A 22,624-nucleotide genomic window follows, 5' to 3' on the forward strand; every position below is an offset into this window, starting at 1 on the left:
GTGGTTTACTTGATGTGGTGAGACGTGGAACCCTTCCTGACATATAACGCAAGCGAAATGCCCTTCGTCGGGAAGATCTACATTCAAGTAAACGGACGAAGCAATTTGCACAATACCATCTTTGGACATCTGAATGAAAAAAGATTTTTAATAAAAAACAACAAACGCTTCTGTCAGTAAACACAACGTACTCTCATTCCAAGTTTTGTCAGCTGCACGTTGCGACTGGCTGTTGCTATTGTTTTCTTCGCCAGTCGGGTACGTTCCCGTACTGCAGCAACCTGACAAATGAACAAACATACAATAAAAATAATGGAGACCAAATAAAATTAAAAAACCTTATGAGAAGTGGCCGTATTTTCATTTAACTGAACCATCAGCTGATGGGATAAATTGCCCAAATTACGCTCATTATTAGGGATTAATTCAAGAGTATGAACAATTGACAAACAATTGTCCGCGACCAACACCTAAATAGAAAACAACATCAGTGCATAACATGCACAACAAACGTTGCATCAATCAACTGTACACACTCACCTGATTCGGTTCACATGATCGACAAATATCATTCAGAAATTTCAAAACGTAATCCAGTGCCGGCTTTCTCAAAAATGTCTCCATTTCTGACGAACTGGAACTGAACACATATTTTTTCAATACAAATAAATAAATGTATATATATATATATATATAGTTTAAAATATTTTCAATAAAGCTCTCATCATGCCAACCTCAGCTGATGCACAACACTTGGACAGTTGTTCGACAAGTAGTTAACTGCTCGATGGGTGAAGCCTCTATTGAAAAACGCTTCTCTGATACGAGAACCGTTGGCAGATTCCTAACCACACGAAAAAGCATTTTAAAATAAACACTGCTAAAATAATAATGAAAACAACAAATAGTAGTACGGGCAAGCCATTGACAAAGAAGCACAACATTCGTCCCATTTTTTGTTCATCTGGCGTCGAACTTTTGTCATATCTGAACAAAATATCAGAAATTCACTTGAAAGACAAATAAAATTTTCGAATAACAACATATATAATAGGAAAATAAATAATACATTGCATGACTGCTATTTTTTTTTAAATATTCTATCCACATTCATATGATGAAATAAACATTTTGGTGTTACCTGGAAAAATCAGTAAACGTATCGAAATATTCTACAACAGCATCAATCCGTTCTTTATTTCCCATTGTCACCAATGCCACTGCTCGCATTACTAACTCTTCTGAACGTTCGTCAATACTTTTTCTTTTATTGCGAACAACATCCATCAATGAGATAACAAGTTCAGTCAAGTGGTATCGAGAAAAATTCTGCGGAAAAAAACAAAATGAATAAATAATAAATAAAGTGGTCGATTCATTCGTCACAACCTACCTCGAATTCAGGTGCACTGAATAAATCAGCATCTTCATAAAGTCTACAAATGATTCTCAACGCCGTATCACTAATCATTCCTTGCATTTTTATATCGTCCATCAAAATCTGAAGTTAGAATCAATGGGGCTTCTCTGCACACCAAGAAACAAGAGAATAAAAAAACAACAATTACACACCAGCAAGACTTTTTTCATAATCACTGGTATAGTATTTATCTCTGGTGACAGTAAAGCAAGACGGTTTTCTCTCACCATAGAAGCAATTCTCAACAGATCAACAATTACGGAACAAACGCCATGCTTCTCAAACACATCAACCGCATCCAAACTGAAAATACAAACAAAACAATGAACAATTTTTTAACCGCTTATATAAATAAATTGTTTGTGCGTCAACAATCTCACCATTTCACCAGAGCCGCTTCACCTCGAATTTGGTGTATTAAGGCTACATTGGAGAGGTCGGTTTCTTCTAAAATGAAGAAATATCACTGTGTGCATTTATACATACATATATATATATATATATATATATATATATATATATATATATATTCAAGAGCGACAACTTTCGTGTTCCAAGATACATTTTACATTTGCATTACTGTACCTGTAGTGGGCAGTTCCCAAACATATTCTTCACCAGCTCCATCGCTCAGACCACGAATACGATAAGTTATAATCATTGGACTTGGACCGCTTTCCGGTAGCCAAAGGTATTTGTACACTTCAGCAACATCCAGATAAAGAGCAATTACCTTTCCCAAAACAATCAACTACAGAGAAAGCAAAAACAAAAATCAATTACGAATGTGAATGCAATTAACATTCATCATATATATATATATATATATATATTCAGGCTAACCTCCAAAGTATTATCATCTTCGATAAATGGAATCATTTCGCAATCCCGGCATATTTTATTCTTGATATCTCTCATTCTGGGACCCATGTCATTGTCAGTTGAAAGGTAAATACGATTGTGCAAGCTGTTGCGTAAATGATTCTCCTGAAAAGAATCTTGGAGAATTTGGATCTGAAATTGCTCTACCCGCATTGCTTCCTATAAAATATTTTAATTAATTTGCGGCAATTACTTTGGCACCTGCAAGAAAACCATAAACATAATAAATATAATTCAAAAATAATTTTCAAATTTCTGCTCACTTTTGCATTATTGCAATATTACACAAACACAAAAAAAACAATCAGTAGCTGAGTAAAAAAAAAAGCAAAAACACAGCAAACTTCTATACCGGATATATCACAGAACGTATACTGTCACAAATGTGCAACACATATTGCCAATTTCTAGCTGCTGATTCGCTTCGGAGCAATTCAAACGCCGCTTCAGCATAGGATCGCACCAATGCTGCACCACCTAGAAAAAAAAGAAAAATGTAAATGAGAAGCTTCGCAATTTAACACGTCTGCTGTCCGCTGCATTCCAAACTCACCGGATTTCATGCAGTCCATAAGCACTTTAAAATGAACTTGAGCGTACTTAACGGAACCGCTACGTTTAACCACCATTGATCGCAACACTGCATGGCCATATAAAAACGTCGCACCCGCTCTGCGGTTCAAATGATCCTTCAGCTCATCATATGAACGCATTTTATCAAAGATTTCTAAAAATTGAACAATACATGGAAAATTTGCAGTGTTCTTTTATCTTTTACAAATCTCTGCTACAACAAACAAGTAATGCATTCTTACTTAGAACATTTAATAACAGGCATCCACAGTCCAAATCTACCTGTGACAAAGGTGACCGATCAAGTTTATGCAGACGTTCAATTTCCTTAACAATATAAGTAATATATTTTAAAGAAAAAGTAATAACGATAAATAAACAACAACAACAACAGCAATATAATACTTACCCGTGATGTGACTTGCAGAAAAGTTGAAAAAAAGCCTTTCCGGAAAAAAAACGACCTCCAACTTGGATCATTAAAAAGCTCTGAGAGCAAGCCAAAGAACTCGTCAATTCGATCTTCACACTTCGACAACAATGGAATCATTCTGAAAAATAAACAAACACTTTTTCCAATTGATCAACAAAAAAACAAGAACACAATTTTTCACCCGCTTTTCAAACAAGCATGCAAAAAATACCTATTCAGAAGATTCTCAAAAATCTGCACCCGCAACGTGCCTGGCTCGTTCATCAACGTAAGCAAATATTTCGCTGTCATTTTTCTAATAAACCGAGAATATTCATATGTAAGCAACTTTATCATAATGGCGATGAAACCTTAACAGAAAAAAAGAATAAATAAATAAATTCCATCATCACCATCATCATCATCATCACACCGCTACTACCAAAGAGCAAACAATTCTTTATATGCTAAGAAATATTTCTCGTTTGAAAAGGGGAAAAAAATCATAACTTACCCTGAATATTGACCGACTGCACCTCCTGGTATGGCGGCTTTTTTAGAACAGATTGAAATATTTGGCGCAAGTCACACTTTAACTTCGCCAGATCGCCTTAAAAAAACAAAAGTGAGTCATCCTTCTTCCAATATTGCAAAATATTCTGCATATTGTATTGTACTGTATTTACTAGAATCTGCATCCATGTAATTCAACCCTGGGTTCTCTTCGGAATTGAAAAATACAAATTTGCAGGAAGCGAACAATTTCAAGCAGACGCCCAAAATCGACTGCGCCGTGGGGGTTTGTTCACGGCAGAGGGCCACTTTGAAAACGTCCGCCACTAGAAAAAAGAACTTGTGAAATAAGCTTCTCAGCGAACGTTCATTATTTGCACATACTGGTTGTGGACCACACGTCGGAACTGTGCCCCTCGGCAATGGCGCAATTATACATAATGTCAAGGTAATCTCCAATACAATCATTCTAAACAAGAAAAATTTAAAGTACAAATTCACGAATATTTTTTAAACAAATCATACATATAAATCTGATATTTACAACAACAAAATATAATAATAATAATAATATATACCGTGCCATTCACAAGTAAATAAAACAATCTTTCTGCCAAACGTTGAGAAATATCGAAAGCAATGAAGTTATACTTCCAGGAAAGGTTGTATAATATACTCTGGCAGACTAAATCTGATCGCAACGGCGTACAGTTCAATACAAATGTAACTACCTTGCCATGGAAGCCCTGTTTCACAGGAAAACAATAATATTTACTTAAGTGTGAAAAGAAATAAAAAGCATTTGTTACTACATTTGAAGTGAACAGTGAAATGTCAAAATTGACTTTACGCAACAAATTATCAATTAGAATCAACACAGCATTGCAGGACCATAACGTGCAACAATAGCAGCTTTTCCTAAAATGAGAAAATAATAATGATACACTTTATAAACTTGACAATGAAGCAAGTTTCAACAGTGTACTAACAGTTTGAAAAAAGTGAAAACAAAAAAAAACATTAACCCCCCCCCGCCAAGAAAAAAAGAAACTGAAAAAGAGCAAATGCATAACTGAAACATAGTTTACCTGCATTTCAAATACTGTGAAGTTAGGGAGCTATCATCAAGTTTGCCGTGTTCAAATTCAAATACAGCCATTCTTTTCAAAATCAGTGTCTATTGAGAAAACAAAATGAAAAATACATTTAGAAAAAGCATCTTTGTCATTATTATTATTATTATTATTATTATTATTATTATTATTATTATTATTATTATTATTATTATTATTGAATTCAAATAATATCTCAGTTCCTAGAAAAGTAACACAGACAGACGGCACTGTTGTCATTATTCACCACAATATTAAAAAAAAATACATACTTCATAATTCAGAATTATCGTCCGGTGCATGGATTTACACCTACTCTGATACATGTTCAAATATTCTTCATATCTAGACGCTTTCATTACATTTTGATTGGCATTGTTCTCAGATGATGCCTGGGTTTCGGTCCCTTCAAACACATCCTGAACGGAAGAGACACATATGTCATTCACAACTGGTGACAGCAAAAAAGGATTAAAAACAAAGAAAATTCCAAATTACATGCTCTGCGGATAAAACGCTAACTTCCAACAACTGTTCAACCTCTTTCAAGTCATTCTCCATTGCTGTGAGCGCGTTTTCGATTTTCGCGAGCAATAAATTACCTTCCTGCGAGGCCTGTGTGGAAAAAGCAAAAATGAAAAGATACGTAAAACAAAAAATTCATGCCAAAAAATAAAATTTTCATTTTTTTTGTACACTCTGCACATCTGAACGATTCATCACTGGTGACAGACTGGCCGATTCTCTTGCTCGAACCGTGTAGTTCAGTGTGGCGTGAGGGCTTTTACCGCAGAATTTGCATAAAAACGCCGTTTCGTTCATGTTCACTCCGTCACAGTTTTCACAAACAAGAGCCACGTGTGTGCAGCCGGTGCACAAGTCGGGGTAGGAATTCATGCAGTTTTCACAATTGAAAAAAGTTTGCAACGGTGGCGGCTTGGGCTTAATGTCGTAAAACTCGCAATAGTGTATGAGCAAGTATCGTGCGGTAATTGGGACCGTGAAGTCAATCACTACTGTCTGTTGGTCTTTCACCAATTCACAATTCATTGCTAAACTCCAATAAGACCTGGCAACGAAAAGTCAAAGAGACAAAATTTCAGTATTGCTATCATTTCATCCTTACATAGTTGCAATGTCGACAAATGAAAGAGATTCCCTGCTAGAATAATAAACACGCATATTTTTGATCATTTTTATCCGCATTTTCTGGGTTATTGTCAAAACGATTCTTTCAATCTCGTATGCACAACGCAACTCCAAAAATTCCATCGTAGAGCTGTACCAAGCGAACTTTACTAATGTTGATAATTCTGATTCCTAATCAATCAAAAAACAAACACAAGGCATATTTATTATTATTATTATTATTATATATAATATTCTTCAACATACGGTAGACGAAGTCAAATGCCGATGACAGGCGAAGCACGGTCGTTTGTCAAAAGAGAAACCATCAATAGGTATCTTTTTCCCAATTTTTCTAAAAAAACTCTTATAATAATAATAATAATAACAAAATTCTTTCAAATATACGAGTAAAGTGCAAAAATTGGATCGGTCAGTATGGCTTGTCGTTCCTGAGTAAAATAATCGACGATGTCGTTCATAAATATTTTCACCTAGGCAAAAACAAATTTCCCTGATAAAAAACACAAGACAAGTACAAAAAAGAATGTTATGCTTCTGCGCATACTTCTGAATCGGTGAAAAATACAAGTGTTTCAGAAAGTAGTGGAATTAAGTGCACTAATCGACATCCGTATTCTGCAAAACGCGGTACCATTTTCCTCCAAATGTACAGTACAAAGTCTCTGGCTAAATGAGCCGGTGCGAACCTAAAAACAAAATATACCCACCGCAAAATAATTTGTAAAAGTAAATCCTTTATTGCTTTATATCACACATCATTTCATCATCATACTTCATCAGATTTTGGAAAAACTGCATTGGCTCTATATTCTGCGGCCCCTCATTTGTGTGCAATACAAGAGTCGATAAAAACTGTTCAAGTGCCGAAAAGCCACTGTTCGTAAAAACAGCAGTGGCCAAAGTTCTTGCCATTTCAGGTGAAAAGGCAAAACTGCCTGATACTAAAAGTTAAATACACTATTTATAATTACAGCATAATCATTACCACAAGTGAAATAAATATTCTTTAAAATTAAAGTCATACAAATTTATCAACCAGCAGCACTAAACAAATATCTGAAAAATTCATTACCAAAACACAATGAAGATTAAAACATATATTACCTGTATTATTACTTCCAGCGTCGAACGCCACTGACAGTAACGACAAAACGCATTTTGTAATATTTCTGTGAATTCTAACAGCGACCGCAAAAAGTAGTTCGTTTAATATTTCTGAAACATGTCAAATACAAAGTACACACACACACTCACACAGAGATAAGTAGTAAATAATTGAATTAATTCTGCAATCTGTTGCTGCTAAATTGTTGTTTGTCTATATAAAAAGCAATCTTTTACTTACCGCAGTTAGCAAGCAAAAATTTTTGAAAACTGAGTGGTCGCCCAGTAGCGATCCGCAAGCAAATTTTCAATCGCCACATCTAAACAAAAGGATAAAATAAAATTTCACGCTTCAAACAACGACAACATTATTTACCATTGAGCACATTTGCAAATGGTAGACAGTATTCAACTGTGATGGACTAACACATGTGCTTTCAGAAAATATATGCCTTGAGTGACGTAACACATTATTCAACATATCGTCAAAAATACATCTATCCGTATGCCATCGGCACAACTCTGCACTACCACAAATATAAATCAACAACTAAAATTATAAATTTTGCTAATATAATTATAATGAGTCATAACTAAATTTGAAAATGAACTTTACTTTTCGCACTTGTATGCACAAATTGCTGGCCTTCGTACATCTGGCATACTGAAACGAAACATGAAACCCAATAAAAATACAAATGATTTAGCAATAACCAAAGTATACATACCTTAATCAACAAATGTATCCAATTCGATGAAAACAGCCTTTCTTTCACTTCTGGTGTCACAACAAGACGTTTCAACTGTAAAGTAAAACCAATTTTATAACACATCATATTTATATAAGTAGAACCAAGAGTAATTTGACCTGATATGGTAATCGCAAAGCTATTTCAACAGCAAGCTGATCAAATAGTACAAACAAATTCGAATCGTTCTTCTCGACATAGTCGTGAAGAAAGAATGGCCACAAATCATCCGCAAAATGGTGGCCAACTACAACATCCTTTTCATCATCGAGCTAGAAAAAAAAATTAAATTTCACACACACACACACACACACACACACACACACACACACACATTGATTTTCTGCACATCAGCAACGATATTCATGCTTGTATAAGGAACAACATGCATTAGAAATTTGATTATTTAGGATGCAAGTTTTTAAAGTTCTATATTTTGCTTTTCTTGAAATTCTTACTACTGCAACAACTGCTACCCTTTGACAAAGAAAAAAAGATACAATCAGCAATAATGGTAAACTAAATTTCTCACAAAATCAAATTCACATATTAAAAAAATGCTGCTTTTCTAAAATCTGCCCTTAAACAATAATAATAAAGAACAAATTGCTCAATCTTACATCATCATTAATCACCAAATTGGCAAGCTTAGGGTGCATATTCTCCAAAACATCGTAACAAAACGACAATATGCCCTCGTCCATCAAAAACGAAAATATAGCGCCGGATATTCTGTCGTTCATCTACAAGTAATTATTGAATGCATTTTTACTGAAAAAATGAAAAAATTTCAGAAAAAGAAATGTACTCTATTCAGCAAGATGTTTATAAATCGCAGTTTTATTAGATTGGCCTCAGCTTCAGGCGTGCGCTGGCAAAACTGCAAAACATATTAAAATTATTCGAAAAAATATCAACCCAATAAGTCAAAACCGAACAGACAAAACGTGATACCGAATTCTTGAAATTTATGAACGATATCCACCTCCGAACCAAACTCAGGAACGGTTTCGCATACTTCAGATTACTGACATCAACAGCAGAAATCAACGCCAACAAGGTCTGCAGGGAAAAAAGCAAATTAATGCTCGTTTAAAGTTATCATCACTTTCACTTGCACACCGAATACCAGAACGAACAATAATAATAACACAAATAAACTTTGCTAACAACCAACCTGCAGAAAAGGTACGTTTTCGACGCCGCTACATTCACCAAAATACGGTGTCAAATAATGCAACATCAACAAAATATTAAACTGATAGCTGAAAAATATAAAACAAAAATAAACAATATTGAAACTTCAATAAAAATCTAGCCAAATATTACTTGTCGCTAGAAAAAATAAGAAGACCTTTGTCCGCTAAACATAAAAGAATAAAAATCGATTATTCAACCAAAGGCTAAGCATAATTGAAAATGCAGTTTACTGTGCTCTCCGAGCGATGTGAAATTGCTCGTGTCAACCATCAATCGGAAATTCGTTGAAGATCCTAAAATGCGTTTTTCATGCTCAGAGTTCACAGTTCGTAAATACAGCCATTGTTCACGTTTTTACCCTGCTGTTCTTCAGGAAACAGTACACTATGCGAATCATGATTTGATGCATGCTGTAAAAAAACAGTACAATACAGCAATAATATTAATTTTGAAATAATCATATAAAAAACTTTTTACTCTTTTCATTTTCTGCAAATAATTACTGAGGGTGGAAAAGTTGTAGTTCACAATATCATCTTCCTTCAAGTTGATCACATCTACAGTGAAAAGTTCAGAACCATGCTCTTGACCATCCTGTGAATCTGAAACCTCTTCACATTGGATTATGTTTAAAAGAAATTATTTTTAACAAGCACCATGCATACAACAACAACATCAGATATTGCTAATTATTTTTTTTTATAAACGGTCATTCAAAAAACAAATATGATTTCACTTATTTACATGAGAACCAAAAATGCTTCACACTGAACTTCACATTAAACAAAACAAAAAAAAGGAAGCAGAACAAAAAACATAACTGTAAACCTATAAAGTTTGATAAAACAATTTTATTAATAAGCCAAAGTTGGCACTGTTTGAAAAATAACTTTACCTCCTTTTTCACAATAAAACTGCTTGTGACAAAAATAGCCTACTGCTTGTAAGACATTACGCTGTATAGCTTGACTGCACATGTATGACAGGTGTCTTTCCTGTAAAATTAAAACGGTGTTTTATACTATTTTTTTTACATACGGCGCACTTACTGTACGATCTCCAATCAACATATCACTGAGAATTGCACAGAACTTCTTCAACTGAGCAAAAGAAGCCAAATGCATAGACGAAAATAAAATGTCAACTATGCAACCAACAAATGATTTCATATTATGAAAAACAACGGAACCGATAGGCGCTGTATCGGCAAAATGCTTTCTGCCGACAACCGCTTTCCAAAATAATACCATTAGCCCATCGAGAAGCTGCGAATCGCCATTGTTTCCTCAAATGTAAATTGTAATAAATTATTAGCAGTATCAGTATTCATTAAATACATTCTTTTACATATTATAAAAGAAAACTATATCAAAAAAAATTAACTCGACATTTTCTTTTTAGCAAAATAAATGTATACAACAATATAAGCAAAAGCATACTAAACACAAGGCGCAAAAAATTCATCGGCCGTCTCTCAACCATTTTCCGTAGTCTTTTCACAATCATGTCCAAAATTTCCGGGTCAGGTAAGAGAAATTCCATTTCTTTAAGCATCTGCTTGTATATTCTCACTCTATTCATGTCCTCAAATTGACAAAAGATACAACATTAAAAATTAAAACGAAATTAAATAATTAATACATTAGTAGAGTATTATATAAGCAAATAACAACGACAATGAATAAAAATTTTAAAATTATAAATTCGCTTGCTTTGGTAAAATTATAAGCTTCAACTGGCATGGACAGAAAATGATCGATGAAACATTTCGCTTGATTCTTCAAGAATAAAGTAGAATTGAATGTCAGAAGTTGATGGAATTTATCCAAATTCAAATTCAGATTTTTCTAAAAGAACAAAAAAAAGAAGATCAGAGACTGCATTCATAGACAAGTGAAGAAGAAGACTAATTAATTCAAAAAAAGTGATATACGAAAAAAAATTTCTTTCTCTCCTGCATGCCATCGTTCATGTGATAAAGTCGAAGAAAATTGCAAACCGCTCCCATAAGAAGCTCCGCTTTTTGCAAGCCAACACAAGCCATCGTGCACTGCTGCTTGCAATGCAATCCGTTGAAAAGTTCCAGCATTGCCGAATCATCTTTGCCGAAAGTTGAAAATTGTCTCGAATCCGTCAAATTGTCACACAGTGCTGAGAGCTGCAATCTTTTGCTTCTACCGTATAAGTGAATCGAATGGACCATCATAATGTCACCGCTACATTCACCGACTAAAACACAAAAAAAATATTATTAAAAAATAACTGTACACAACATGGAAACAAGCACAATTTCAGCATCGCAATTTATACCCACCCCAGAGTGTAATTTTTGAACAACAATTTATGGATTCTTCATAGGTCAAAGGGAAATCATACCAGCGTGAAACATCGCTGTTAACCTGAATAACACAAACATATATCAATTTACAAAAGCACCAACTTTTTTTTCTCCATCTTTTTCTCAGCAAATGCAATAAATTGAAAAATAGCCGATAAATACATATTTCAACTGGTTGGCTACTGCCAAAAAAGAAGGCACACTTTCTTTCTGGGAACAATCAATGTAAACTTTAACACCAGAAATCTCCATGCTTTTGTCAGTGTTACAAATGTGCAGCGTCGCAGCACCCGTTTTCTATAATAATAAAATAAAATAAAATAAAATAAACATGTAAAATAGGTACAGCCTTACTTTAACGAAATGCAATGGCTGCTTATTAATCAACCAGCCGCCAGTAGCAATATCCAGCACGTCTTCGCTGAATAACTGAATCAAATAAAAAAAGTAAAGCAAAAAACTGTGTTCACAATTTTCAACAAACTGTACAAACCTTCACATTATCCAACAACGAACTTCGTTCGAATATATCTACCGGAGCAGGATACAAGCTCTTGCCTAATAAAAATATATGAAGATGAAAATGCAACAACAGAAATTTGTTAGAATAATAATAATAATAATTAATAATCAAAATATCATACGGCAACTTAAAATGCTCGGTGCACATTCTTCGAGCTGATTAAACTGAGTACTGTACAGTGCGCTACTTGTCAATGGAATTTCGCTCCAACAGTTTCTGTAATTGTCGTCCACGTTCCACAAAGTCAAGGAACAAGTTGCAGAGAGTGTTGCAATAACCGCACACTTAAAAAGTTAAAGCACATTCCATGAACAAAGAAATACGATTACTTTACAACCAAATTATTCACCGGCTGCGTATGTTGTTCCCAAACGAGACAACTTTTCAAGTCCACAACCTAAATGATGAAGTGCGCAAAATAATGCAAATGTTGGGGAAAAAAATGTTCTGCTTCTTCTCTCACTCGTGGCGATGAAAAGAAGCACTGCAGATCGACTAAAATCTGAGGCCCATCAAATTTGAGAAGAATTGGTCCAAACTCGACAGGTCTCGCACATATGAAACCGGGTAAATTGTCCACATCTTCCCAAGACTTAATGCTCACTGACTGCTTTCCGGTACTTCAAACAGTCAAATTATAAGAAAATGTATAAAAAGAATTTTTTTTGAAAACTGAACATCGTCACAAACATACTCAGAAAGTTCGACGGTACGGATATTTCGCAACGATCCCATCGAAAAATTGCAATAATAATTTTTGCCTACAAAAGTAAAACATTTATTAAACACACAAAGAAAAACAGTTGCGTTCAAAATTTTCACTTGTCAACTTTCAAAAAAATAAAATGAAAATTAAATTAATTCCACCTCTTGAAACTCATCAATTTTAAGTAATGTTCACACAGTTTACATCTCAATGCTGCAATAAAAAATAATAAAATGTTACAACAGTGCACTTCATACCGTTTGAGTAGCCGAAAAACAGTGTAGATAAACAATGAGAATAGTGAACGGAAAGTCCACGGTTTTCCAATTTTTCAACGACCATATCTTGCCAATCAGGATGAGCAAATTTTAACGGATCTCGCAAATACTTCAACCTATCTTGCTTCGGAATTGTCTGACTTTGTCCCATCTTCTCCATGTATAAACATCCGTCACTGGACATGATAATTATAAATCGTGTTAGACATTTTTCTGACTGACAGTTTTCTTCTACAGAAAAGCCAAGATTAAAGAACTACATACACGTGAATGCAAATAAAACATCGCCATGTTTCTGCATGGTGTTTTATTTGCATAATGTCATTTCAACAATAAAAACCGCAAATACCGTAATATGCTACGGTTGCATCAGCCACCGCTCCCGAGTACAGCCGATAACAATACACTGGCAACTCGTAAGAGTACCATAAATAATAAACAGAAACTCTCTGAGTTGTAACTAGGACCACTTCAGAAGCTGAATTGGGCATCCAAAATGCCTAAAAATCGAAAAGAACATTTGGAAAAGGAAAAATTCGTAGAACAACAAAAAATCATAAAAGCAACTGATATTTTTTTGCTTACACGTCTGACGGTTTCCTCGTTGCCCATATTTAATTTCAACATTTTCTTACTGTCAAGCAGACCTTCGTAGTTCAGTGCAATAATAAAGACATCCTTAAATGAATAAATATCATTATGCATAAATTTAATTTATTTCTCTTCTTTCATACATATGCGCCTCCAACTAAAAAAATCGCAGCGTTCCCATTAATGCCCTGGATGAAGGTCGGTTTGAAAGTCAATGATATTTCTAGCTCTTTCTGAAAGCACAAAATCATTTAAAACGCATCAAACTTCACAATTTTCATCTTCTATATTTTATCCATTTACCTCAACATCGATTTTCAAATCCTCCAACTTATATTTCGAAGCTGCGCGTGATAAAGGGAACTTCACCGGAAATATAGTAATCTACAAAATATACATAACGATATATTTATGCTTTCGCTCGTGGTGATGCTAATTTCTTATATACACATACACATTTCTTATACGAAGAGACTGCAATTAAAGATTTGCGACTATTCAAAATACAAAACTTATAAAAGTATTTATGTCGTTCAGAGGCACTTTCACTACAATTTCTACATAATAATAAATGATCATCATCCGACACGAATTTTTTTCTCCAAGCGGGTAATTGTGCCAATCGCATCTAAAAAAATATCACAATCAACATACAATGATGATAATAATAATGTAAATACAAATTACAGTAATTAAACGTGTCGTTTCAAAAGACTGTATTCTTCCTTGCATAAACTGAGAGAAAGATTCACTCAGTCGCTCCATATGCCCAACAGGCGTTATAGCTTCTTTTGTAACAATAATAGCCCGTCGCAACAAATGAAACAATCGTATCATAGATTTGTGAATGGTAGCAAAGTGGGCATTCTGAAAGTAGCAATGAATCATCATTTCCTCGTTACCTTGTTCGTTGGTTTTATATATACCTTATCTTTCAGAAATTCCTTTTCTGTTGTGAGTTCGCCAAAGCAAAATGCACAGTCCCCATCAAACAAGATTGTATTGGATTTGTTTTCGTCCTTCAATTCATGTATATTATTGGCATCCGATATTGTATGCACATTGCTGATTGCATCCATTTCGTGAAGATATTTAGAATAATAATATCTCCAATTTAAACTTGTCTAAAATAGTACAAAAATGTTCTTCTCATTAGTTCATTCAAAACTTAATCAAAAAAATACGTCAAAATGGAATGATATAAAAATAGAAATATGCATGTATGTATGTATAATATAAATCCAAGTAAAAAACTTAAAGTACACCATTTACCAAAACTTAATAAAAATAAAACAAACTACCAATTACAATAGTAAAATAAGAAAAAAAAATACTTACTGCACAAAGCTCTTTCAAAGTGTCAGTACACTGGCAAAACATTTCTTCATTTCCGACATAGACAACATCATGATTGTTGTGGCATTTTACTGCACATGCAGAACAAACTGTTGCCCATTTTCCATTCACACTGCAATCGTAACAATAATATTTCTTCTGATGACACATATGACGGCCTGTAACTATAAATGAGCAACATCCTGTGCGTGTTGCTGCAAAACAGTCAATAGCAACAACCTTGCTCTCTAAAAAATTAAGAACGTATTTAGCTGTTTCAGCTGCATAAATATATGTATGTATGTGCATAACTTATTCAGTTTATGAATACAACTTACTTTCATAGTTCGTTTCTTGTACGTTCGTAACTGAATCTGAATCATCAGCAGAAGATATACATAGTTGCCCATTAGCAGAGGTATCTTTTCTAATCAAAAATGCGTCTTCAGGACCAATGAGAAATGAAAAATAGCATGTCAAAAATAACATCAAATCCATTAATTCCATTTGATCCCGTTTCCAATATTTGTTTTCAACAACGCTCCTCAACGAATCCATTTGCAGAAATTTCTCTACCCAAGCACAAAAATGTTCAAATATAAGCAAGTCTGCTTTCCCTATAATATAAAATAGTGTTTATTTGGTATGGAATTTCTTCCATGATTTTATATTTATTAAAAAACAGCAAAATACCTGGATTCAATTTCGCTAAGCGCAACAAATGGCAGTACCACTTGACAGCAGCCGAATTCAGAGGCTGTTCTAGTGAATCAATCGAAGAATTGGGCAAATTAAAAAAAACTTCATCGACTCCATCGATGCTAAGAAACAAGTGTACAAAATATCGTGCCAACTCGCCAACTTCGACAACTTCAGCTTCTTTCAACAAAATCAAGCACAACGTGAGACTGTTCACAAAGTCCACTCCCACGAGAAAAGCACTCTCGCAGTGTGAGAGTTGCTAAAATGACACACTGCATAAAAGCCCAACAATAACAACATGTGTCTGTCTTACTTTTGTCTGATCTTCTATTTCAATAAAATCGGAGGCGTATTGGAAAACAATCTTCATCGCATCAGACAAAATAGTAGCGTTGTTCAACAATGCAGATATGGTTTTTTTCGTTTTCAAAATTGTATTACTACTAGACATTTCTTGCCGTAAAGATTCTCTGTTTAAACTGCTAATGGCTGAAAACAAATTACAACAAAATAATAATTTAAAAAATTGCCAATATAACAAACAACAACCCTCCTCTAACGCACCTATTTTTAACAAAACCGACAAATATTTGATCACGTAAATGGGGTTGATTATTGCAGAACTTTTCAAATTGGTCAACGGCATTATTACTACAATGTAAAAAAAATTATCATTATAATAATATAATTCTTTGAAAAGAGCAGACGAGTGCACACATACGTTCAACCACTGAACGGTTTTGGAAAAACTTTTCGCCGAGTTCTTCATCTTTCAAATATGACAACAGATTTGCAAAAATGAATTCCGAAATCGAACACGGTTTCACCCTGGAAAATTCATCCCCCCAATACATCCCATTACTTTGAAATACCAACTACAAATCAATAAAACAATAACTCACCAAGTGGTCACCGAATGGTGTAGAAAATCGAAAAATTTTTCATAAAAAGCACTCACGCGATTCATCTCAACCAAATGAAAATTGCTTTCCACACAAGCATTTTTGGTCGGCTTAAACAAAAATGAAATTATCAAGAAAAAAAAAATTAAGATCAATAATTGAAAAACGTACCCAAAATGCAAGAACGGTGTCAAGAACAAAATAACGTCGCAAATTTTCCCATATTTCTGTTGATACGGATAATTCGGGGGAACAACGGCTTAAAGAAACACACAGTGATGACAAACAAAAAAGATAGCTAAGGAAATATTGAAGAAAACAATATACACATACTTCAAGTAATCGTGCAGAACTGCGGATGCAGAAAAAAGGACATGCTTCCAACTATTCAAAAGATCCCAAATACTTGCTCCTTAAATGTATACATGTATTTTTACACTATATAAACCAAGTCTCTCTCGCTCTCTCTCTCTCTCCCTTACCGGCAATATTTTCAAGATGCTGACTGAAAACAACACTGATGTATGCTGATTCATCGACTTCGAAAAAATGTGAAATTTCCTGAGAAAAAAACATACAAATAACAGAAAATTCTGTACATGAGAAAATAAGAAACAAAACTATCCAATCTACTTCATAATTGTGATGGAAAAAATCGCCGGAACCTGAACCGTACTCGTCCCATTTGAACACGCGCAGCGCCTTTCGCAAAGAAGCGGATAACGCTCCAACAACCCCTTTGTGCACAAGTCGAACATCAGGGCCGTAATCTCCAACAATATTCAGCAGCTGCTTGCAATGTTTGTGCCACTGAGAAAACGACTGTTCCCGTAATTGCAAAGGAACGTCCACACAGAATATCAAATATCTATAAAAAGAATAAAATTTAAATATATGCCGCAGCTTTTATTTATTCCAACGTCTGAAAACAAAATTATTACCAATCGATATATATATATATATATAATATAAATAATAATTAAAATAAAAAACGCAGTTTCGACGTCCAAGTAATTTTTACGACAGAAAGATGCATACCTTATAATTTCTACAGAGTGCCTCACCAGCAAGCATACCATGTTCATCGTTTCTGCAAAATCCAAATGAAAATTCTGAAAAATATTTTTAACAAAAAAAAATTGTAAGTTATTGCAAAGAACTGATTTTTCTTTTTTCAAAATTACAAAAGCTGGCTCATCGTTATATTCTAATAAATCTCTCAAAAAACAGCGCAGTTCGATCAGCATTAAATCGACAACAACAGCACAATTGCCGTATTGGTAATTCTCCATCAAATACGAATCTTCGAATTCAATCTCGTCAACAGTATTCTGAAAGCAGAAATGAATAAATGAACATTTTTTAATAAAAAATTATTCGCTTTCAACAGCTAGAGCCAACTAACCTTTCTTCTGTCAAAACAGCGCATGAAACAAGAAAAATGTGCTCTGAAGTCGAATCTCTTCAAATATTCTGCTGGTTGCTTATCAGCAGCATCACTGTCGTCGGTAGTCTGCAAACATGCAGTAAACCAAATAAATAAATAAATAAATAAGATTCCCCCCTACAAAACAATCCCCAACCTCAAAACCAACAGACACATTAGATGTTAAATGATAGCGACGACTGGCCAGCAACAATAAACAAGAACTCTGATGTTCGTGAAGTGGCCTGTCGACGTTGCATATTTCCATTACTTCTGGTGATGGTGTCAAATATAACAAAATTCGTCGAATGTAATAGCAACAGTAGGCCGCAAAAGGTGCGCTTCCGTCATTACTGAGCCAGAAGGAGGACAAAAATTTGCTCTGCTTATGGGCAAGTGCCAGCTGCAGATTTCTGGACAATATCGCATCATCACCAAGGAACATGATTCTGCGCAGACGGTACTCATTGCCCGGTTCATCGTGGTACAAATTATAGAAAAAGCAGCTTCCTTCTCCTAAAAAAATTCACCATCAATACATTCGTAACCAAATTTAGATTGCCCGTTATTTGTTTCAAACCATAAATATATCCCAGCGTTGTTTCTGATTGCTTCATGCAATGGACCACTTCTGGAACAGAAATGGGCGTTGCAGGTGGCAATAATTCACCATTCTCTGATTTGTCTGGAACCGAGAACAAATTTTCATATACCTGAATCAGATTTAACATCATTTAATCTAATTCAAAGTAAAAAATAAACAGCACAACAATTCAAGTACCATTTTCAAATATTCGACTGGCGGATTTTCATCAAAACGCAAAATGTAGTCTACAATCTGCAACAAACGGCTCAAAACTGCTAACGCGACAGCACACGATTTGTCACTGTGCAAAAAGAATACAAATAAATTTCAGTTCAAGCATTAAGAAAAAAAAAATTAACATGCATACCAAAGAAGCAAATTTTCCAAAGTGCGCAATAAAAGAAGTGTCAATTCTCTTCGACTTTCAGCTGGCTCGTTGTAAAAAAGAAGCAGCAAAAATTGCATATGTTCTATACTCATATCTGAAAAAAAATTTTTCCAACAAGCAGATCAAAAAATGGCAAACAAAATTCTCCCTTTGCCATTATTAATACTTTATCAACAAAAAAAAATACTGCCAGATAATGTTCAATTAATTCTCCCTTATAATTTTTCACTTGCACAGTTCATTTTTCACACAAACTAAAAATTGTAAAAATCAGAATAACGAATACAACTAACCATGTACATTATAAAAAACCAACCCTACAGATAAATCGAAGAATAGAAAATCTCAAAAACATACGCATTATGTTCGCATCGAATGGCTCATCAACCTGACTATCGTCACACTTATAATTCAATTCCAGCGTTTTCATAACCCTATTCCAGATCGGACGAGCAATTCGCTCGTTTGTGAAAGGATCTGTGCACCTGCAAATAAATTTCGATAAAAAAAATAAGAAATTGTTATCCCAAAACAACATAAATCATACTACACATAACTAAAACTGAAACTTACATAAATCGGCAAAGGACAACATAAGCCAACAGATTCACTTTCATCGAATTCAACTGAAGTGGCCAGGTCAAATGGCCAGATGATTCAAAATTAATACCAAACCGATTCATAAAAGCAAGCTAAAAAGACCAATAGAATATCAATGCAACAAATAGGAATAATGCAAATGGGACAAAGCAATAAACCCCCCCCCCAAAAAAAAATATCCCATACAATGAAACTGCGATCAATCACGCTTTCAGAAAGCAAATTTTGCACAACTGACAGAACTGCAGCTTCGACTTTGTAGGATTCACCTAACACAATTATAAAAAAAAGAAAACTTTTATGAAAACGTAAAATTTCGAAAAAATATTCGAAATTCTTTACTGTTTTTCAATAAACTCAAATCGGAAACAATGTCGGCCAACGTTACGGCATCGCTTTCAGTAGGAACAAATAAATATCGTCCAGCAATAAATTGCTTCCGGGGCGTTATTTCTAGCAGTCGCATAACTTTACCAAACGCAGTGATCATCTGAAGAAAAAAAACCGCCACACAATTTACAAATTCATTTCATGTTTCATTCAAAATTTTCCACAACTTACATCGGCTACAATACACTGCTGAGATTCCAATTTCAATCTGCATTTCTCTAGCTCGTCATCGATCATGGCTGGAACTTCTTCAAATATCGCAGACAACCATCGTCCAATCGCTGGGTCCGTATCTAACAAAAGAAACGAAGATAAATCAAGAAAAAAAAAACATCCGCCCAGATAACAAGTCAACCACTGTGTGTTATACTGTACCTTCTGAAATATCGTCATCTTCTTCTTTCGTCACATTTTCTCTGCTTGCAACTGTTTCAAATTCTCTGTTTGCTTGCAATTTGTATTCATTTGCAGCAAATATCTGAAAAAAAAATTTTTTTCCATAAGTTAAAAATTGCATTTATTTCTTCAAATGCGCACAACAAATATCTGCTGCAATATACAAATATCTGAACATTGCAACATGGCTAAAATTGCCTTTCAATTATCAACGTTTACAAAGTGTATCAAGTTTCACATCATGGTACACACCTCATAAATTTGAATAAACTTACTGTTAAGAGGAAGGTTCGAATTATCTGCAACACCAAACTGAACAGATGTATCGATTCGCCACCAGTTCCATCGTCATCAGCAGTAAATTCAGGTCTCTGAAAAGCAAACGTCTCTTGATGATTTAACAAATTCACTATTTCTGCACTTTTACCGAAAAATTAAACGAAGTCATTGTTTCACAAAATATTTCCAGAAGCAACGGCCATGAGCTCAATTTCATAATTCTAAAATTAGCAAATTTCACTGCCATCAATATCACAGATTAGAATAATTAATTGTATGCTAATTTTCACCCTTTTGAATAACGAAGCATTTCACTGACAATCTTCACTATCAACAAAATTCTATTGGAAACAAAATTTAAGACAGTCTGCAAAAAAACATAAAATTTAAAAAAAAACAAGAAAACATGCAAGTCAGAAAAAATATGCCTTTTTCCTTTCAGCGGAATACCAATCGTACTGCTTCACTTTCCGCATAAAATTTTCGTGTATTGAAAACTTAAAAAAATATGTTTTCAATAATGACGTCAAAATTATTTTGCATCCATAGCAGTACCAATTTTAAAAAACCTTCATTAGCTACAATAATCGCTTTTTCCATACGGCCAGGATCAGTGGAGGATTCTTTTTCACAGTTGATCGCAACAGCAATGCCCAAACAACCAATTGACAACATACAAATGTTGCTCATTTCAAGTAACTGAATTAAAAAAAGAAAAGAAAAAACAACAGTTACATTACACCGATATTTTTTTTGGAAAAAATAATAAAATTACACGTTCATTAATACCTTTGAAAAAGTGCTACTACGACCATCATCACCACTGACACTTCCCCAAATTGGTAAATCTGACACAGCTCCAATCATACTAGTACAGTCCAAAAATATTTCTCGACTTAAAGAAAAATAATGTTATGCTAATGAGAAAATTAATCAACACATCAATAATCAACTTGCCTATTAATTATTTGGTCACAATCTTGTCTGTGGATCAAATTCGTTTTACTCCTTTTCACAGCCTCTTGACAAGCAGTGCGCATTTGGCGTATGACCTTGAAGTTCATAAAATGCTTCAATAACAATTCTGAACAATGCAATTCTTCCGCAAGAAGTATATTTTCACTTGTGAAATTTTTCTGAAAACAAAGAAAAAAAATACAATACCAGTACAGATAAAAGAATTACCTGCTAACTACATAAATAAATATATATATATATATATGCATGGTTATTTATTAATTAAAAATCTAAAATAATTCAAAAAAAATATAATTTATTTATTACGGCACTGCAAAATACGTTAACTGTGCTTGAAGAAAACTTACCACAAAAGATTTATAAGCAAAACGAGAAATCAATTCTTCGGCACTTTTGGCATTTATACAGACTGCCGCATCTGAGTCAATTCGATCATCACGATGACTGACCCATATTTGATGGATGAGGGATCCGGATACAACTAAACAACAAAATATAGTAAAATTAAATTTTCCTTCATGCTAACGAAGCAACGGCAATAATTAATGATTCTGTTTCAAATTAAAGTATAGAGAAAATGCAAATTTCTACCACCGATCATCGTCTCTCCGACTGCTAAACGGTCTGGTGGACTGAAGTACAACGGAGTTTTAGCCTTTTTAATGCTCGCAATCAAATAATAAATATCAGTTCTCTCTAAACCGCTTTCTCCAGTCAAGCAGCTTTTCAGCACGGCAATCATGTACTTCTGAAGTCATCACAACATATTTATAAATACATTATAACGTAGCATGATATGGTAATAATTATTATTATTATACCAATTCGACAGAGTTGACTGCTCGTTCTTTCAAAAACAAATATTTCAGTCCATTTTTGCAAGCTATCTTGACTTCACTGTGATCAGCAACTGATACTAAAATACAATACATCAAAATTAATTATACTGCACATTTTTTCATTTTATTAATTTTACCCTTGTCCAAATTAGAACTAAGATGCTCAAGTGCCAAGATCATAAATGAATTGTAAAATGAACTGTATTCTTCATCCTGTTTCATAAATTCTTCGATACTGCAAATAAACTAA

General features: G+C 34.1%; 1 protein-coding gene across 1 annotated transcript in view; it reads right to left on the bottom strand.

Moving 5' to 3' along the window:
* The window catches only part of Tsp_05465 (conserved hypothetical protein), a gene marked incomplete at its 3' end in the record, with an annotated part of 32,835 nt that overhangs the window by 10,056 nt on the left and 155 nt on the right, over positions 1-22,624 (bottom strand). Inside the window, exons 2-72 of the mRNA XM_003371762.1 lie at positions 22,512-22,609; positions 22,357-22,451; positions 22,127-22,283; positions 21,883-22,016; positions 21,564-21,693; positions 21,347-21,447; positions 21,113-21,256; positions 20,554-20,649; positions 20,258-20,360; positions 20,054-20,175; positions 19,466-19,584; positions 19,209-19,377; positions 18,499-18,631; positions 18,076-18,434; positions 17,898-18,005; positions 17,531-17,604; positions 16,975-17,360; positions 16,826-16,904; positions 16,664-16,751; positions 16,493-16,602; positions 16,312-16,418; positions 15,904-16,079; positions 15,582-15,849; positions 15,227-15,505; positions 14,892-15,169; positions 14,480-14,677; positions 14,008-14,181; positions 13,857-13,937; positions 13,548-13,640; positions 13,312-13,462; positions 12,942-13,193; positions 12,673-12,739; positions 12,442-12,598; positions 12,100-12,262; positions 11,949-12,013; positions 11,810-11,884; positions 11,432-11,516; positions 10,167-10,402; positions 10,013-10,112; positions 9,595-9,719; positions 9,442-9,527; positions 9,095-9,182; positions 8,538-8,660; positions 8,037-8,189; positions 7,897-7,971; positions 7,545-7,718; positions 7,410-7,488; positions 7,169-7,279; positions 6,819-6,999; positions 6,039-6,191; positions 5,609-5,981; positions 5,411-5,527; positions 5,225-5,331; positions 4,532-4,718; positions 4,185-4,269; positions 3,802-3,897; positions 3,520-3,592; positions 3,285-3,426; positions 3,118-3,202; positions 2,856-3,029; positions 2,655-2,779; positions 2,264-2,407; positions 1,990-2,171; positions 1,573-1,723; positions 1,394-1,501; positions 1,142-1,329; positions 850-987; positions 541-634; positions 339-470; positions 192-281; positions 10-129 (exon numbers count right to left, since the gene is read on the bottom strand). Of these exons, the coding sequence (XP_003371810.1) occupies positions 10-129; positions 192-281; positions 339-470; positions 541-634; positions 850-987; positions 1,142-1,329; positions 1,394-1,501; positions 1,573-1,723; positions 1,990-2,171; positions 2,264-2,407; positions 2,655-2,779; positions 2,856-3,029; positions 3,118-3,202; positions 3,285-3,426; positions 3,520-3,592; positions 3,802-3,897; positions 4,185-4,269; positions 4,532-4,718; positions 5,225-5,331; positions 5,411-5,527; positions 5,609-5,981; positions 6,039-6,191; positions 6,819-6,999; positions 7,169-7,279; positions 7,410-7,488; positions 7,545-7,718; positions 7,897-7,971; positions 8,037-8,189; positions 8,538-8,660; positions 9,095-9,182; positions 9,442-9,527; positions 9,595-9,719; positions 10,013-10,112; positions 10,167-10,402; positions 11,432-11,516; positions 11,810-11,884; positions 11,949-12,013; positions 12,100-12,262; positions 12,442-12,598; positions 12,673-12,739; positions 12,942-13,193; positions 13,312-13,462; positions 13,548-13,640; positions 13,857-13,937; positions 14,008-14,181; positions 14,480-14,677; positions 14,892-15,169; positions 15,227-15,505; positions 15,582-15,849; positions 15,904-16,079; positions 16,312-16,418; positions 16,493-16,602; positions 16,664-16,751; positions 16,826-16,904; positions 16,975-17,360; positions 17,531-17,604; positions 17,898-18,005; positions 18,076-18,434; positions 18,499-18,631; positions 19,209-19,377; positions 19,466-19,584; positions 20,054-20,175; positions 20,258-20,360; positions 20,554-20,649; positions 21,113-21,256; positions 21,347-21,447; positions 21,564-21,693; positions 21,883-22,016; positions 22,127-22,283; positions 22,357-22,451; positions 22,512-22,609 (10,069 nt within the window). The remainder of the gene's footprint in view (positions 1-9; positions 130-191; positions 282-338; positions 471-540; positions 635-849; positions 988-1,141; positions 1,330-1,393; positions 1,502-1,572; positions 1,724-1,989; positions 2,172-2,263; positions 2,408-2,654; positions 2,780-2,855; positions 3,030-3,117; positions 3,203-3,284; positions 3,427-3,519; positions 3,593-3,801; positions 3,898-4,184; positions 4,270-4,531; positions 4,719-5,224; positions 5,332-5,410; positions 5,528-5,608; positions 5,982-6,038; positions 6,192-6,818; positions 7,000-7,168; positions 7,280-7,409; positions 7,489-7,544; positions 7,719-7,896; positions 7,972-8,036; positions 8,190-8,537; positions 8,661-9,094; positions 9,183-9,441; positions 9,528-9,594; positions 9,720-10,012; positions 10,113-10,166; positions 10,403-11,431; positions 11,517-11,809; positions 11,885-11,948; positions 12,014-12,099; positions 12,263-12,441; positions 12,599-12,672; positions 12,740-12,941; positions 13,194-13,311; positions 13,463-13,547; positions 13,641-13,856; positions 13,938-14,007; positions 14,182-14,479; positions 14,678-14,891; positions 15,170-15,226; positions 15,506-15,581; positions 15,850-15,903; positions 16,080-16,311; positions 16,419-16,492; positions 16,603-16,663; positions 16,752-16,825; positions 16,905-16,974; positions 17,361-17,530; positions 17,605-17,897; positions 18,006-18,075; positions 18,435-18,498; positions 18,632-19,208; positions 19,378-19,465; positions 19,585-20,053; positions 20,176-20,257; positions 20,361-20,553; positions 20,650-21,112; positions 21,257-21,346; positions 21,448-21,563; positions 21,694-21,882; positions 22,017-22,126; positions 22,284-22,356; positions 22,452-22,511; positions 22,610-22,624) is intronic.

The sequence above is a fragment of the Trichinella spiralis genome, assembly GCF_000181795.1.
Source record: "Trichinella spiralis strain ISS 195 chromosome Unknown Scfld9, whole genome shotgun sequence".
Lineage (NCBI taxonomy): Eukaryota > Metazoa > Nematoda > Enoplea > Trichinellida > Trichinellidae > Trichinella > Trichinella spiralis.